This window comes from Vanessa atalanta, chromosome 23 (genome assembly GCF_905147765.1).
Source record: "Vanessa atalanta chromosome 23, ilVanAtal1.2, whole genome shotgun sequence".
Taxonomy (NCBI): domain Eukaryota; kingdom Metazoa; phylum Arthropoda; class Insecta; order Lepidoptera; family Nymphalidae; genus Vanessa; species Vanessa atalanta.
In genome coordinates this window covers 7,895,580-7,912,607 of record NC_061893.1, presented here as the reverse complement: position 1 = coordinate 7,912,607, position 17,028 = coordinate 7,895,580, and the positions used below count along the sequence as shown (strand labels likewise).

The window sequence follows — 17,028 nt, the reverse complement described above, 5'->3', positions numbered from 1 at the left end:
TAATCTGTATATAAAAGACAATAGAGGACGCCGGTCGCTGTCGCTTGTCGACGGTAAAATTGAAAATCGGCCATTTTATATTTTCACTGAGTCGGTGTCGCATTTGTTATTAACAAATTAACAATACATTTGCTGTTTCCACTTTTCTAAACCTATAAGTTTGTGCATAACTGCTGAAAAAAATATAAATTTAACTTGCTTTGAGATCTTTCAATAAGTGCATACACTGTGCGGTGAGTAATATCTTTTGCTTGTTATGAGGTTTTCGACCGGGCTACGTAAGCATAACATTTTTTAATTTATAAATGTACATTTTTTAGGACATCAATTTCGATGATTATTGAATTATTATATCATTATTTTTCTGCTTATATATTTATAGTGTAATCTTAATTTATTAAATTATTTCTCTTTTTTAAGTCGATCATTGATGTAGGTAGCTATAAAACTTATTATTTGTTTGTGAAATTAAATCACATGCTTTGATATTTACTGCCATTATTTGTTTATACCCTCTTGTCGATGTAAATAAAAAAAAGGTTTGTAATGGTGTGGCTAAAAGAAAATTAAAATATACTTATTGTTTATTCTATTAATATGTTGTCCATAATTTGTCCCTTTCTTTTTATTGATCAGCTTTGTCCTTAAGGTATAGAAGTAAAATATTTTTCTCCATTACGTCATCCCAATCGTTATTGCAGAAAAAATGGCGAACCGTCGCCCTCAAGGAGGTGGTAGGCGCATGGATTTTGGCCGCAACGATCGATCGAAAAATTTTCGTGGTGGTGTCTCACCATGGCAAGGTGGCGGCCCGGGCGGTGATCTTCCGAACCTCCTTCCTCTGGGAGGTGGCCCTACTGAAGCTACTCTGGCTCTTGCTAGCAACATTATCAACCTACTCCAACCGCGTCAGAATCCGGTGCCTTCCTTACTCGACATGCCTATGCGGCGTGATTTTGGTCCAAACATGAATCGGTATGACCGAGGTTATGGACCAAATAGGGTAAGCACATAATTCAATTGTTATAATTACGTTGTATACAAATAATATTAGTGGTTTGCGATCTGTCATATTTAAAATTTTATAATTAAATTACTGTAAAAAATATAACTTTAAATGGTTTGAAATTATTAATTTAGTATTACTGTAATAACATAACATGCCTAGTTTTTTTGAATAAAATTTCTAAAATGGTTATTTTTGAATGTGCTAGTTTACAGGTTTTGAACAAGAATGTGACTCATAGATATGTGGATTTTTGTGTGCAATTATCATATTTTAGCCCATCTTCATAAGGCCTACGGTGGCTAGCAGCTTTATACTAACAACTGCTATATCAATTCCCTCTAGATGGGCAATCAAGGTAATTTCCGGCGTACGGGAAATTACAATCGTGCTGGTGAGCGTATCAACAATCGTAAGCCGTTCAGGCCCAATGATGGGCCAAGACAACAAAACAAGAGCTCCCCGAAAAAGGATGCCGATTCTAAGGCTAAGCCTGTTAAGGACAGGTAAGGAATCCCAGATGTTTCCTTCCGGTGCTATCACCGTTTTTCCATTCCACGGCTATCCTATAAATTAGCTATTTCAGCAAAACTTACGTTCACCGGCAACTCTAGCCGCATTGGCAGTAATTTCCAACCTCATTCCGGGGATTTGTCATTCATAATCAAACAGCATTGAAGAAATTTGTCATGGTCGTCTTCATCATAGACAGCCTGTCTGTTTATGTTAAGTTCTGTTGAAATTGTTTTATAAATATCTTATTAACAACATGTCTAAAGCTTCATGCATCTATACAAAATTGTATAAAAATATTATTCTGATTCTTAGAAATGTTTGTTTTTTTGTATCTCTAAAGATTAAACTCAATAAATTAAATTATCTGTATGAATTTTTAACTGTTCTTCTGCTATTTCATGCAAATATTAGCCGTTTAGATTTTTTTACAGCTTTTAACCTTTTTTTATATATTATATTAACAAATAATAAGCAATAATAATATGTCACACACAACAATAACATCAATACACAATTTTAATGAAATAAGTAATCTGTAGCGAGGAAAACAATGATTCTGATAAGCTGGAAAAATCTGAAGAGGACAAGAAAGATACTCCGAAAACACGCTATGATGATATCAACCCGCAACTACTGAAGTGCCACATCTGTAACAAGAGTATGTGGGATGGAAGGTCATTTGAAAATCATCTCAGCGGTCGAGCCCATGCCATTATGATGCAAAAGACTGCAGAGAGTTATGCTCTCACTGCTGATACTATGAGGCAAGAGTTCAAGGTTAGTGTTATATTAGTGTTAGTTAGTTAGTGTTATAGTATTTAGAGAAAAATATCTCGAGACAAATTTTTCTTATATTTTGATACAATATTGTATCATATTTATTGTTATTAATACATGTATAAGACTTGTGTTTAGATTTTTTATCAAATTATTTTATTATAAGTTTAATCAATCACTTGCAGTGAATGATTAAACTAAAATTATAAATCATTGTAATACTTCTTCCCCTTGTAACTAAAGTTTGGTTTTTTTTTTAAAGATTTTCACCTGTGTGCATTGGTCTCGGTGTCCCTTTGCAAAATAAAGCAATAGTGCACAATTATGTTAGCATTCCATCTCCCACAGTAATATTATTCCATAAACTTTGTCTTGATGGAATCTCCCCGTCTTTAACTATTTAATACCCAAGATATCTCATTCACAATTGTTTCATGAGCCCAAGTTTAATATGAAATGGAAGTAAAAGGACTTAAACTGCATTGACCAAATCATCGAAGATAAGAATTGTTATAGCATGTTACTAGGATACCATTTGCATATTCTGATTTCTAAAAAAAGTTTCGTGATGGGTTTTTTTTTACCCATGCATATCTGCGTTATTTTTTTTCCATATAATGTTTGCTACAAATATTAATTAACAATAAGTTTTATTATATAGTTGGTCATTTGCTTTTGCGAGGTGCAATCACTACGCAGTCGTATGTAAAATATTTAATAAATATATAATTATTGACAGATACGAGAAATGAAACGGACTCGTAAAGCGGGGCAGCAGCCGCCGCGCGACTTCTACTGCGCCATGTGCGACATGTACGCGGCCGACGGCGCCATCCACCGCACCACGGTCGGACATCGCAAGCTCAAGAAGTACCTGCACCCCACCTGCACCTCGTGTCACAAGGAGATGCCCACCAGGATCGAGCTGGACGAACATCGTCTCACTGCTGAGCATTTGAAGAATATGCAGGATAAGCAGGAGGTCATCTCCAAGCCGAAACCGGAAGGTACTTTTTGTATTTCTATAGTAATTTATGTAGTATATAGGTCTTTACTAAATAAAAAACAACCATTGATTTAGTCTGTCTGTTTGTCCAAAATGTTCAAAAAGCGTAAAAATTACAAATATAAATGTTTGCACTATTATAGAGTGAAATATTAGTATTCCAAGGTATGTTTAGTAATTATTTCATCAAAACAATTGACTATATTAAAAACTATATCATTTTAATGTTTATGAACATGTTAATTCCATATATAATACAAGCTTTACACCCGTAAAGCCTCGGGACCCAACTAATCCGATTGATTATATGTAAGCATCTAAACTAGTTATGTTGGTGGGACCAACCAACGTCGAACGCACAAATTTAAATGTAGTATGGACGAAAGAATAAAGACTTAGAGGCTGACGAGCCTGGATATAATTATGCATTAAAATGGGCTATAATTTTGCATCTCTTTTCAACAGTGATGATAATATCAACACTGAATATGGAGCAGATGTACCTTCGTGATGACAGGCAACGTTGGAAGCGCGGGGAGCGACAAGATCGGGACAAGGACGAGGCAGAAAAAGACAGTGAGGCAAAGAAGGTAAATTTAATAGTAATCTATATTTCACTAACAAACAATTTTACCTTATTTAATTACGTTCATGTACTAATTAATATTTATAACAACAACCAATAACATTATACAACATATTTTGAATACTATCCAAATAAACAATGAAGATAAGAATTGTTACTATTGAAATAGTCGAATACTAGGATAGCATTAAATCAGATTTCCAAAGAACATTATTTGATGGTTTTTTTACTTCAAAGTCTATAATACAACATTTTAATACAATGTCACCATAATCGGAGGAATGGCTTAGAGTTTATTCTAAGTGGCTTGTCAGTGGATAATTGGATATACATCCTCGGTGGCAAATACATATACTTAAAATGAATATACACTTTATTCCAAACATGAGAGAAGAAAAGACAACATTTGACAGCAAATTGACCAAATATCATTGATCAAGAGCTTGATTAATATATGATATTCACTATGGATATGCGAAAAATTTGCGTTTTGAACGTCGACGAAACTGTAATCGAAATTTTGGAAATAAAACTAAAGTGGATATAAGTAGTTAAGTGTAGTGTAGTACTGTAATTTAAATAAAGATCAAAAACTCTAGGTAGTGCACATATTATTGTATTATAAATAAATATCATAAAATACATAAATCTAAGTTTTGGTTTACCTTTTTTTTTTTAAATACTTTATTGTACACCACAAATTAAACAGATTAGCCTTATAGTAAGTATATATAAAGAAAAGACGGTACAACCGGCGGTACCTTTATTCCTAGTTCGATTGGAATAGGCAAGTAGATTCATTGTTATTTGAGTTGTAAGTAAAAGTTAGTATTGAATAATAATATAATATAAAATGTCTAATAGGAGGAAGGTGAAGTCGAAATTAAGAAGGAACAAGAAGATGTTGAAGTTAAGCAGGAGCCAGAAGTGAAGAAAGAGAGCCTTGATAATGAAACCACAATCCTGGACTTCAAAGAGGGAGATGACATAACCAATATGACTGCTGAAATGTTGCCCGTTTACAGGTTAGTGATATATATTTTATATAATAAGTTTGTTTTAAAAATTAAAATAAAATTTGAGCAACAGAATATTTTCTGATTATATCTGTCTATAACTCAACAAGCTTCAAGTATATTGTGTGAAGAACTGAACAAGTTTCCATTAATTGAAAATCCATCTCTATGGAATTTAAAATGTCTAGTTCTAAAATGGGTTTTATGTGTATTATTAACATTCCAGGTAGTTTTCATGTTGTTTTCTTATCAAGCTAGAAACCAACCTAATTTTGACAATGTAAGCATATAATATTTGGTTTACAACAAATAATTTGGTTTTGATAATAAGAAAACAGAATTGAAATTTCCCATAGTATTCTTATTTGTCATTTATCATAGAGAGCAGGTCTACTCTGAAGCATTTGTAGTTGTTGTATGTATATGTATAGCCGATAGTAAAAAAAATGAGTATTTCTTATGGTAATATATTAATAACGCTTTAACTCTTTGCTCGCCCGCAGCACGGAGCGCGGCGTGGGGCGCTCGTTCCTATCGCCCTTCAGCTGCGTGCAGTGCACGCTCTGCCGTAAGCTGCTGGACAGCGACGAGACCGCCGAGGTGCACCTGCGCACCTGGCGCCACCACCAGCTCTTCGTGCGCCTCCTGGGCGACAAGAGCGGCAACCAGGTACTTACTGGCTATTACATATTTCTACAACTGCATCTTATTTAGATTTCTTGTCGATTTTATTTTAACGTTATTCATTCTGACTGCTGCATACTTATTTAGTTTTGACCAGAAATACAATATACATTATAAAAGGTGTAATAATAAACACCACTTGTCTGTCAATTTATATGAAAACCAAGTATGTTCCTTTTTTTAAACTTACTGTGATGTAACGAGAACAATTTTGTTTTTTTTGCATTAATATAGCATCTCATAGTAAATGAATGCTACATCATATTTTAGTTAGAAATATTTCTCAAATATTAATCATTTTTAGACACTACAACCAACAGCAGAGAGTAGTAAGCGGGCGATGAATAATGACGATTCTGGTACATGGAAGAGACGCAAGACAACCCGTGACGATGAAGAGGAAGAACAAAAAGAACAGAATGGACATGAGAGTACTGTTAAAAGTAAGTTCTAAGTTAACTGCCTTTTGGGGCTTATATACATATGTATACTATACTAATACATACTCAAATAGCATCAAAAATATTTTATAATCAATGAAGATGTTTGTTTATATAATAATAAATATATAAAACTACCTGAACCTGACTATTACACTTCGAAAGTTTAGTTATTATTATTTTAATAATAATGCATATTTCAATTATAGAGAGACTATATTTCGATTATTAAGTAGCAGCAATACTGTAGTGTGTAGGTCATTCATAGCTGTGTTAACTCATATTTGATATTAAGTCCGTCATTGTGGCTTATTATAAGATAGATGTACCTTCTGCTGATATTTTTTAGACTTGAATTTCAGTTTCTTTCACATTTATAATATTACTATAGAATTTAGGAAATAAATTCATTTAAAAAGGATGCTTTACAATTACTTGTGTTTATAATCGCAAAATGTACATTAAACAGAAGAACCAGCAGAGACCGAAGCAGAAGTTGAAACTAATTTGTTCAATGAAGATGGTGATCTCCCCGCTGCTGATGACCTTGAGGACTGGGAGCAGTCGGTAGATGAGATACTCTACGATGAGAACAAACGCGAAGACAGTCAGTATATTATTAGATTTATTAGCTTTCACTCATAACAGATTTAATCAAAACTAGAGTTTTATTAAAATAATTACACAAACGTATCATACACAACACACAAATGAATTTTTTACAGTAATTTATGATATTAAATCCACATTAAGAATGAATGTTTTTTTGTGGGTTTTTATAGTAAACTCTTCTGTATAATGTTCTATTAATAACACCTTTAAGCTAAATATTTTTTAATCATATATATATATATAACTTTGTTTGTGCCGTGTTGTACAGGTCTAGTTATCAATCTTTATTAATATTAAATAAAATAAAAATGCACCATGCAAAATTGAATCTATTTTATCTCATATGCAAAATGTTTTCATGTTGATTCAGTTATATTTTTTTCAATAATCAGAACCAGAGGAAAAAGCAGAACCACCAGTTGAAGAAGAACCAAAAGCTGCTGAGCCCGAAGAAGTAAAAGCAACTCCTCCGCCAGCCGCTCAACCGAAGTCTTCACCCACGGGTCGTGGCAGAGGGCGCCGTCGTTATTAGACGCATTGATTGTTTGTTCATTGGACAATCATATCACTCCCATACATTTTATAAATCATAATAAGGCAACAGTACCGTCTGGTTATCTCTACTGCGAGATTTCACGTAATTATCAAAGTTGCTGTTGAGAGAAACATGAAGCATGTAGGAACGGCGAAATGCCGATACACTTTTTGAAAACTACATTAACGGTATATAACTGTGTTGAACTTCACCCATCAGCTTATTGCAAGAACTCATTAATTCAAAAAAGTGACATTTGTGCGTTTATAATAAATTAATATGTATTATGACACATTTTAATTAATCAGATGTATTTTTGACAGCTTTGGTCAGATTTGACTGTAACAGAATGTAAGCTTACAATTATTCTATGTATGATTAACAAGGAAATTGCTACTAATACTTGTCTTAAAAATTTAATTGACTTTGTAATCTCAACCGTACCGATCAATCTCATTTGTGTCGTCTCCATCCTACGTGATATTGGCAAAATAAACTGCCCTGTCGGCACAACTAAAAGCCATTAAACTGAGAATTGATTGATCCATAAAATTATTCTGTTATATAACAATGTACTTGATATAAAAAATAGTTTGTTTCAACAATACATGAAATCAATGAGATGAAATTTTGTTATTATTTGTTGTTACTGAGTTCTCGCAGTAAGACAATGTACTAAGGGTGCAAAATTCTCGTAGGAGATATCTGACCGTCATAATCACTACACAATTGTAGCAAAACTATTTGTTATGTTGACATTATGCAAACTTAGATTTGAAATTATGTATAGTGATATTTTATTTAAATAAAAACTGAGATAATTGTCTGTATTAGAAATGTAGAACAAAATAATTCTTCATATTACATATAATTATCTGATCTCGAAAGATATACTAACAGTGGCAGATGATGTTCAACATCAGATTGGTTATAAACTAGATGCTCATTGGTGGACAGATGTTATATTGTCTGCTGCAAGCCAATGCTCATTCAGATTATAATTGAATTAGTTAAACTGTCCTTGATCAGCATTAACGAATCAGGTGATTAGCAGTAGAAAATGATTCTCCTTTTGTAGTAGCTTCATATATTAAAAATAGATATTTAGTGTCTTTTATCCAATCTTATAAAATATTTAAACTCAATACCTTAGACCTATATGATAGTATACTATTATATACTTCCCATGTATGGTATATAATCAAATATAAGCAATGTCAGATAAGAATACTAAATATGATAAAGTCATTAGTTGCCCTCCTTAAGAATTAGAATTGTATAGTGGTTGTAGTTACACAATGCTCTTATCGTTTGAATATACTATTTCTTATGACAAAGACATTGTATAATTATACAGAAGCTATATGACTTTTGTTAGTAAGACTAAGTAATTAGGTCCGTGTAGATCTTGTTGTTCTTGATTTGATTTTTCAATTTTGGATAAGGGAATTCACTATTTATATTTCAATATCAGATCTACTGAAAGACTTCTTAGCTTGATGAACTCATAACGCAGGGGCTATTAAAAGTATTACTCTCCAACTTGAAATGTAGATTGATTTGTTATCGATCGAAAATACATATTATGTAGGAATCTTAGATAAGTTATATGTCTAGATAGAATGTTGCACTACAAAAGAAATAAAACAAACTAGCCAACATTATAATCTTGGTGTGAGTGACCACTACGATTGACACTCGTCACAATACCCAGGCTATGACAAAGATTTCATATGTATTTCACTCCTAATTTATATTTCCTACATTGTTTTGTAGTTAGTGTTTATTGGTTATTACAAAATTTCTTTAAGAAATGTATAAAAACCAATAATCATTTAGATTTAATATTTCCTACATGGCTATAAGTTGTGCCAATTAAGCACACAGAACACTAACATAATATATCAAAGAGGTTATTGGTAATTTTTACTTTATAATAGTTGTAAAACATTAAAATGCACAAAAATATTGTGTCATAAAATATTCTCCTTTTAAGGAATATAATGATAGGCTTAGAAGAATGCAATTTAGGTGGAATTTTATATTAATGAATTTTAATAAAAGTCGTATATAATGCATCTGGAAATTTTCCGAATTCCATGATATGATATGATGATGTACACACATGTTTAAAAATTAAACATTCTAGACATTTAACATTATTATTTACACCAAAATCAAGACTATTTTGTATGAAACAAATTGGAAATAAATAGTGATTTTTTTCATGACAAACAGAAATTATTTATTCAAGTAGGCTGTTAGAAGCACTTTGGATTGTCATTTTATTAGATAAAATAAAATTTAACGTTATTTATAAAGTTAATAAGCATCAATCAAAACAAAAGTATGTTTTAGACAATTTGATTCCCTTTTTGAGTTTATTTATTTTCATTTATTATTTTATATATAATATTTTTACATCTTTTCAATCTTTATGTTGACTGATATTAATGTTTGTTAAATAAGTTTAAACAACAACCGTAACGTTATAAAATTATTACATATATTTTGCGAAATTATTAAAATAAAACTAGTTATGAAATATTTAACGATGGATGCAAATTAAATAATGTAGTAGCAACTTGTATTAACAGTAGAAGTTTTAATTAAACATTACCCTTTTTAAGTCCTTCTCATGTTTTTTCTTGTATCTTCTATCTTATAACAATAAACTGTGAGTACAGAAAATGTTGTATTATTTTTATATCCTAATACATACATTGGTCTTGACAGACATTCTTAATGGATCTTAGCCAACTACTTTCAGAAAGTCTTGAACTTAACTAATCCAAACTCAAAAAATCTAAAAACAAAAATAATGATAGCTTTGCCTCACAGCCAATGTTTTTACATAATGATCAAGTGTGAAACTGGCAAGCTCAAAACTGGACTTGCTTGGACTTGATATTCTTTACAAAAATAACCGAATAGCATTTTGGTCCAATTTTGGTCAAGCACCTAGAACCTAACCTTTCTATTGATTTGTGTAAAGATTTAATTTCCATCTACTTGTTACAATACTCAAATGGTAAGTATTATCAAAAATCGGTTCTAAAATAAATATTACTAATTATGAGGTAATATTTTATTGTACTGTGTAGAGACTCCTCTCTAAGTAAATAGAAATTGTATGTATTTAATATATTTATTTTACAGCTTTAAAATCTCAATAATGTAACAACACGGTCAACTCTTCTTCATCAAGCTTAATAATAATTTAGTGTCATTTATTTGCGTCTTCTGCCTTTTCTTTTGTTTTTCGACGGGTTTTGACTTCGGTTTTTTTACCTGAGTTTCTACGGGCTTTTTCTTTGATTTCTCGGGTTTTTTAAATAGATTTTGTAAAACGATATCAGTCTTCGATATATTTTGAACAAGGGAATCACTTTTTGCCGTTTCTTTTAAAAGCACTTCCTTCTGAAATGTTACTTTTTTCTCTGCATTAAGTTTTTTTTTTAACACCTTGTTAGAGGCATTACTTGGGCTACTGTTCTGCTTTTTAGCAAGTTTATTAAGGGCTTTTAGCTTGCTTTTACCGAATTTCACCATTATTATTGTATTATAATTGAAGGTTTTCTGATAAAAACAAACAGTCTTCTATCAATTCACAAAACATGCTACAGTTGACAGTGACACATGACAACATCAAAAAGAAATAGTGATGCTCTCGCTCTGTAAAAAGTTTAGTCTATTCCAACTGAAGAAGGAATAAAGATAAACAAACCTCAGATTTATGTACTCTGGGCGATCTTCTAATAGCTTTGCTATATTGGTTACTAAAAGCCTTTGATTAATATATCATTCATTATAATAAAACACAATTCCATTTAACTACTTATATTCACTTTAATTTTTTTCAAAGTTCAAAACTCCTTTTTTGGCAAATCCATAATAAATATCATAGATTATTTAAGCTTTGACCTAATGATATTGGATGTCAATTGTTGATAATTTGGTTGTTGTCCCCTTGTGGTTGTAAAAGACTGTAGGTAACCCCATGTATAAAATATTTATTAAATTAAGATGGCGGTGCTGGAGCTAGAAAACTAAATTTGAAGGAACGCGCCAAAACTCGGTACAGTAAAACGCAATTTTGGAGAGAAAGTTAGATAGTCTTCAAATACGCTATTTTCAAATTACACTGTTAATCAAATTACTAATAATCGCAATTAATTAAATATATATAAATCACATTAAATTGAAGTAAAGCAATCACGGTCATTTATAGAACCTTTATTTCAAATATTTCGGAAGACCTTACTTACCGGATTATTTTCACAAATCCATAGCGAATATCATAGATTAATCAAGCTCTCCACCAATCGCGTCAATTGGCTGTGTAATGTTGTTCATTTGGCTTTTATTCTGTTATGCAATACCATCTTTAGCATAATATTAAAAAAAAACATATAGTAGCCTACTTTAACAGACATAAAATGCTTCATAGAAAACAATTTGGATTTACAAGGAGACGCTCGACAACGCTGCAGGTCTCCTGGGGTCTCGAGGCCCATTTCTTTGACTTTTTCTAGTCCTCATATACATAGATAATCTTTTTATAGGGAAAAACATGATATAGTATTCTTTGCTGATGATACCTAAAAATTAATTAAAACAGGTATAGTATGAGGATGTAAGCAATGCTGTTTATGATTGTGGTTTCACTGATTTAACGTAAATAATCTCAGGCTAAATGATAATAAATAAATAAATAAATATGGTACAACAATATATGTAAATAATCAAAAATAGCGCCGGTGCTTCTCAGGCCAGGGTATTTTATTTTCCGAACCGGTGGTAAATTTTAATTTGACAATCAATAAGTAAGTGTTATAATGGTTTACATTAAATACTAAAGAAATTTGATTTGATTTGTGGTTAGACTTAGTAAATTTGAAAACAGAACCTGACATAATGATAACTCACTTTATTACTAAAAATATTATTATAAATGCGTAAATGAGTTCGTTTATGTGTTAGTTAGTTACCCAGTTAGATAAATAGACAATTTTGCATACATGTCGTAAGGGTACAGAAAACATAATTAAGAGACGATAAAATTAAATGAGTAAAAAAAAAAACATTTTTATTGAATAATTTATTATTGTCATATTGCGTCTGTAATATAACGCAGAGCGCGTAACAGAAACAACGACACACGACGGCTTCTTTAGACATTCCTATGATTTATTTGTTGACACATTACATCGTAATAAAAAAAAATATATGTAAATGACATTATAAAATTAATTATTACAAAATGAGCAAATAAATGCAACACACAATTTAGTTCTGTGGAAGTTATTGTTAAAAAAAATTAATCTAATTAGAAATATTTACAGCTTTAGTTACGTTATGTTATTTTTAACCATAAAAACGAAAGAGATTACATTCTATAATTCGAATATTGGCAGTTAAAATTGGAATGTTCGAGTATGATTTTTTTATATACAAAAAAAAACGAAACTTACAAGGAAAATTACACAAATTATAGCTACTTAAGAAATAAATAACAAAATAAGTTGATACGTCATGACAATCGAAATTTCTTTGGAAATGACAACAAAAACACAGCCTATTTGTAAAAAAAATTGATTTCGATTTGTGCATTCTTTTTTTTTTAATATTTTTATTTTGCTCAAAGTTTTAACATCTACACGCATACAAACAACGTATATAATCTAACTACATAAAAAAGCTACTTGCCTTAGATTTTAAGAAATATTGTCTTTGATAGGATTCGAATACAACGAAAGAAAAACTAAAAAAAATATATTAGCTTTTTTTTATATAATACGTAGAAAACTCATCAGAAAAAGCTTTTTTTATATATAACACGATTCTAAAAAGTTTACAACAGTTTCATTATTACAGATAATATTATTATATTACTGTTGTATATAAATTCTTTTAATTTTTTCTTATTTCAAGTTCTCGTCATAGAGAGAGATTCTATTATTTATGATATTTTCTATGACATAGTTTTTGGAACACTTTACAAGATGACATATTTTTAGCAGTAGACATATTTATTTTATAAAAAAAAAAGTGTAAAAAAATCTAAAATGATCTTTATATTTGTTCAAGAATAATAAGTTATAGTATATAGTCGTTCGTTCAATAAAAATATTTTTCATTTAGAGCTGAATTTTGGAAGCATTCGAATGATTTGTTAAAAAAAAAAAAATGAGGTCTATTGTTGAGTTAAACTCTAATGAAAGCATGCCTAAATGCTCTTAACATACACAATACACAATATGTATATATCCTTGAAACCGAGTATTAGACATACAAAAAGTTTCTAACATGAAATAACACCTAAACTAAATACTGCATGAATTTTCGGATATGTCTGGGCATAATCCGTTGGTCCTTTGCGTTTCTTTCACTGCAAAAAAAGTACAGCCATTAGCATATTAACTTGTGACACAGATTAAATTATTAAGTATCATGAATACAATGCAATTAATTAAATTAACATTCGTGGTTGTTTTGACATTGCTAAGTTAAAATATGCCAGTAAATATAATAAATAATGTACAATATTTATTTAGAACAAATTTTAATATGTGAGCTGGCACAAGATATGCCACCATTTTGAATAATTGGCCAGCTAATAAATAAATGGGCCAGCTGATGCTAAGTGGTCCATAGACATGGGTGCCGCAAGAATTATAACCAATTCCAAGGTTGGTGGCGCATTGGTGTTGTAACACCAATGCGCCACCAACCTTGGGAGCTAAGATGTTATGTTATGTCCCTTGTGCCTGTACTTACACTGGCACCCTCACCCTTTTACTGATCACAGTTTGGCGGTAGAGAATGCGATATGTTGGTGGTACCAACCCAGACGGACATGACGGTAAAAAGAACTGTTTGTAGTGTTATTAGCGAATCGCTTGGAATTTGTAAATCTAAGGTTCGTTTATCTTTACTCCTCGCTTGGAATATACTTCATATTAGGACAGTTTTTGCACCATTAGTGTTAGTTACGTTTGCTAAACGTACCTTTGTTTTTGGTCGAACGGACAGCGTTAATTTTTGCATTAAGCGTGTTGCAGCATCTGGAAATTAATAAAATGAATTCATTAAAAAAATATTCCATGACACATACAGCTCTGCCAGTTATAATATCGTCTAGCTTGATATAATTTTCAAGCCAGTGGCCAGATTAAAGCTGCAGATACTGAGGTTCTGAGTTCAAACGTAGGGACGATAAAAAGTCATTGGGTATTTCTGTCGAAAAAATCTCAGTAAGAGTAACAGCCTTAGAGTTTGCCTCGAGTTTGATTGAGCCTCGGAAATCACGTAATGCAGTTGGTCCTGCGCCTGAACTGTTTTTTTGTTGTGTCAGATTTGCCGACTGATCGGATTATTAGAGCGCGAGATTTATTATGAACTTTAATATGTCCGACGCAGTTTTGGTCTCCCTGGAGATTTGCCGCCGTCGTCAAAATCAGACAGGATGAAATAACATCATCAATGATCCACGTAATTCTATTATTTAGAAAATTTATCATGCAGAAAATATAACATAATAAATTGCTATGGCTTACCAGTAATAGGGCCCAGTCCTTTCAGCCTCGTCCTGGGTTCCAGCAGCAACAGATACACCGGCACAGCCGTCAGGATCATGAGACAGCCGACGCCCGTTTCAGCTGGAGACGCCACAGCTGGGAACGCTATCACCAGGATCGTGCAGATGATGTAGATCACTGGAAATGTTTATATATTTATTAATTTAACTTTATTGGCGCCGAGCAATTGTTTGGTGCGGAAGAGGGACTTACGTCATCTAGGAATCCCGTGCCAGATATCATATGTTTAATGTTTAACGCAGTATAAAATTCAGTTCAAAAGTCAATTCCTACCGTCTGTGCGCCTATCTCTTAAACAACGCTACGGACTTTAATGCTTATATATATAAATAAAAGAAGGTTTATATGTATGAAATACATGCACATTAAGGTAGAGAAAAACCGAGAATTTCAACTCTCTTAACTATTCAATTTAGAAGTTATGTATAGGAATTTGTTGTACCCGTGTGAAGCCGGGACGGATAGTTAGTATTGCATTACAACGCTCAATTGGTCTTACAGTCGCGTTTGATTAATTGTAGGTTGAATGAGCAAATGATGTGTGGGGTGCCACAAGGTATTGGTTTTGGTCACATTTCATTTACTTTCTCCGTTAAGATTCAATGCTTTACATTATAACATAGTAATGGTTTACGTAACATATTATATAGTTTTTATATTAGTTCCTTACCTGGGAAGAATAAGTTGACCTTTATGGGTCTCTCGAGATTCGGCTGGGTGTATCGGAGTACTGGTAGACACAGTACGGCGGCTCCTATGCTTAGCTGTAATAATTATTAAATTATCTTTAGTATACTATTAAAAGACTAACTGTAAACATGAAACTGTTTCAATAGAATAGTATTTTTATCAATTTATCCACCCGATGATGGGAAGTGATCCTCTTCCCCGTGGTAACTTATTTGGTACGTCTTCTGTACTCGCTATTTACTCTGGCTCACTTATCCTTCACAGCACGTCAGTCCCCGACGTCGGCGGTGGGAGGAGTGCTCACCCAGGTGGCGAAGCCGACGTAGTTGATGAGCGCGTAGATGTCGGACACGGTGAGGTAGAGCAGCGACAGCAGCGCCACGGCGAGCACGGCGGGCGCGGGCGTGGCGCGCGGCGTCACCATCGTCAGCATGCCCGGCATCTGCCCCTGCGCCGCGCCCGCGTAGAACAGCCTGCGGCCGCACCACACACACACACACATACAATCACTCGCGCGCTCTTGCACCCTACTCCTATCGACTTTTTGGTCAGTATTGTTATTTTTATTTATGTATATTCATACTATTCATGATTTACTTGAGGCTGTTTAAACCGAGGCATCTTGTGAATGTTCATTGTGTGAATTTTGAACGGCCCTGCTGTCCGATATTTATAAATTGTAATAACAAATCAGGTAATCGACTTATTAAGTTGAGAAAATTTCAGAATACTCGATTACATTCATAAAAACCTCATTTTCATAATTTTTTTTTAAATAGTTTAGCATTCATAATAATGATAATATTTTAGCTTCAAAATTATAACTCAAGTTATTTCTACATCTGTATCTACACTAAAAACTACTTAAAACACCAGCACTTGGAAAGAAAACGTATTGATATGGCCAACGAGACACAGAATACATTCGGTACAATAATATTTTTAAAAGTTGAAAATATAAAACAAATCCAGTTGATAAATCACATTGACTTACCTGGATGAAGTGAGTAGTACGCCATTAACAGCTCCGAAAGTAGAAGCTGCCACGAAGAGTGGTATCGAGAGAGCAAACCAACCGAAGAGACGTTCCGCGAACGTGACCGCTACAGCCGCCGAACCTAACACCTAAAAATGTGCGGGAGTGTTTAATATCTATTAAATAATTATAAATATGTATGGATTAATATGTGTTTTTTTTAGCATTAGCAGCCTGTAAATTTTCCCACTGCTGGGCTAATGGCCTCCTCTCCCTTTGAGGAGAAGGTTTGGAGCATATTCCTCCACGCTGCTCCAATGCGGGTTGGCGGAATACATATGTGGCAGAATTTCGTTGAAATTAGACACATGCAGGTTTCCTCACGACGTTTTCCTTCACCGCCGAGCACGAGATGAATTATAAACACAAATTAAGCACATGAAAATTCAGTGGTGCCTGCCTGGGCTTTGAACCCGAAATCATCGGTTAAGATACACGCGTTCTAACCACTGGGCCATCTCCGCCCAATTAATTAATATGTGTTTTATTTAAATTCTATTGCTGTTGATCCTGCTGGTCTCAG

General features: G+C 32.7%; 2 protein-coding genes across 3 annotated transcripts in view; one reads left to right on the top strand and one right to left on the bottom strand.

Annotated features, from left to right (window-relative positions):
- The first annotated feature begins 52 nt into the window (after positions 1 to 52).
- On the top strand, positions 53 to 9,554 carry LOC125073241 (zinc finger protein on ecdysone puffs). 2 transcript variants are annotated; one of them, XM_047684002.1, is made up of 11 exons: positions 53 to 233; positions 702 to 1,003; positions 1,352 to 1,512; positions 2,062 to 2,299; positions 3,039 to 3,306; positions 3,771 to 3,895; positions 4,756 to 4,916; positions 5,411 to 5,576; positions 5,896 to 6,034; positions 6,501 to 6,638; positions 7,036 to 9,554. In XM_047684002.1, the coding sequence occupies exons 2-11, from the start codon at positions 707 to 709 to the stop codon at positions 7,173 to 7,175; spliced, it is 1,833 nt and encodes a 610-aa protein (XP_047539958.1). In that variant the 5' UTR covers positions 53 to 233; positions 702 to 706; the 3' UTR covers positions 7,176 to 9,554. The 2 variants fall into 2 exon arrangements, with proteins under 2 accessions (XP_047539958.1, XP_047539959.1); XM_047684003.1 differs by lacking the exons at positions 53 to 233; positions 1,352 to 1,512 and having other exon boundaries at positions 830 to 1,003.
- Positions 9,555 to 12,290: 2,736 nt separating this feature from the next.
- LOC125073242 (large neutral amino acids transporter small subunit 1) overlaps positions 12,291 to 17,028 on the bottom strand; it is a 42,764-nt gene continuing 38,026 nt past the window's right edge. The window contains exons 8-13 of the mRNA XM_047684005.1: positions 16,464 to 16,594; positions 15,774 to 15,942; positions 15,450 to 15,543; positions 14,738 to 14,896; positions 14,190 to 14,245; positions 12,291 to 13,569 (exon numbers count right to left, since the gene is read on the bottom strand). Coding sequence (XP_047539961.1) covers positions 13,567 to 13,569; positions 14,190 to 14,245; positions 14,738 to 14,896; positions 15,450 to 15,543; positions 15,774 to 15,942; positions 16,464 to 16,594 — 612 coding nt within the window. The 3' untranslated portion in view covers positions 12,291 to 13,566. The remainder of the gene's footprint in view (positions 13,570 to 14,189; positions 14,246 to 14,737; positions 14,897 to 15,449; positions 15,544 to 15,773; positions 15,943 to 16,463; positions 16,595 to 17,028) is intronic.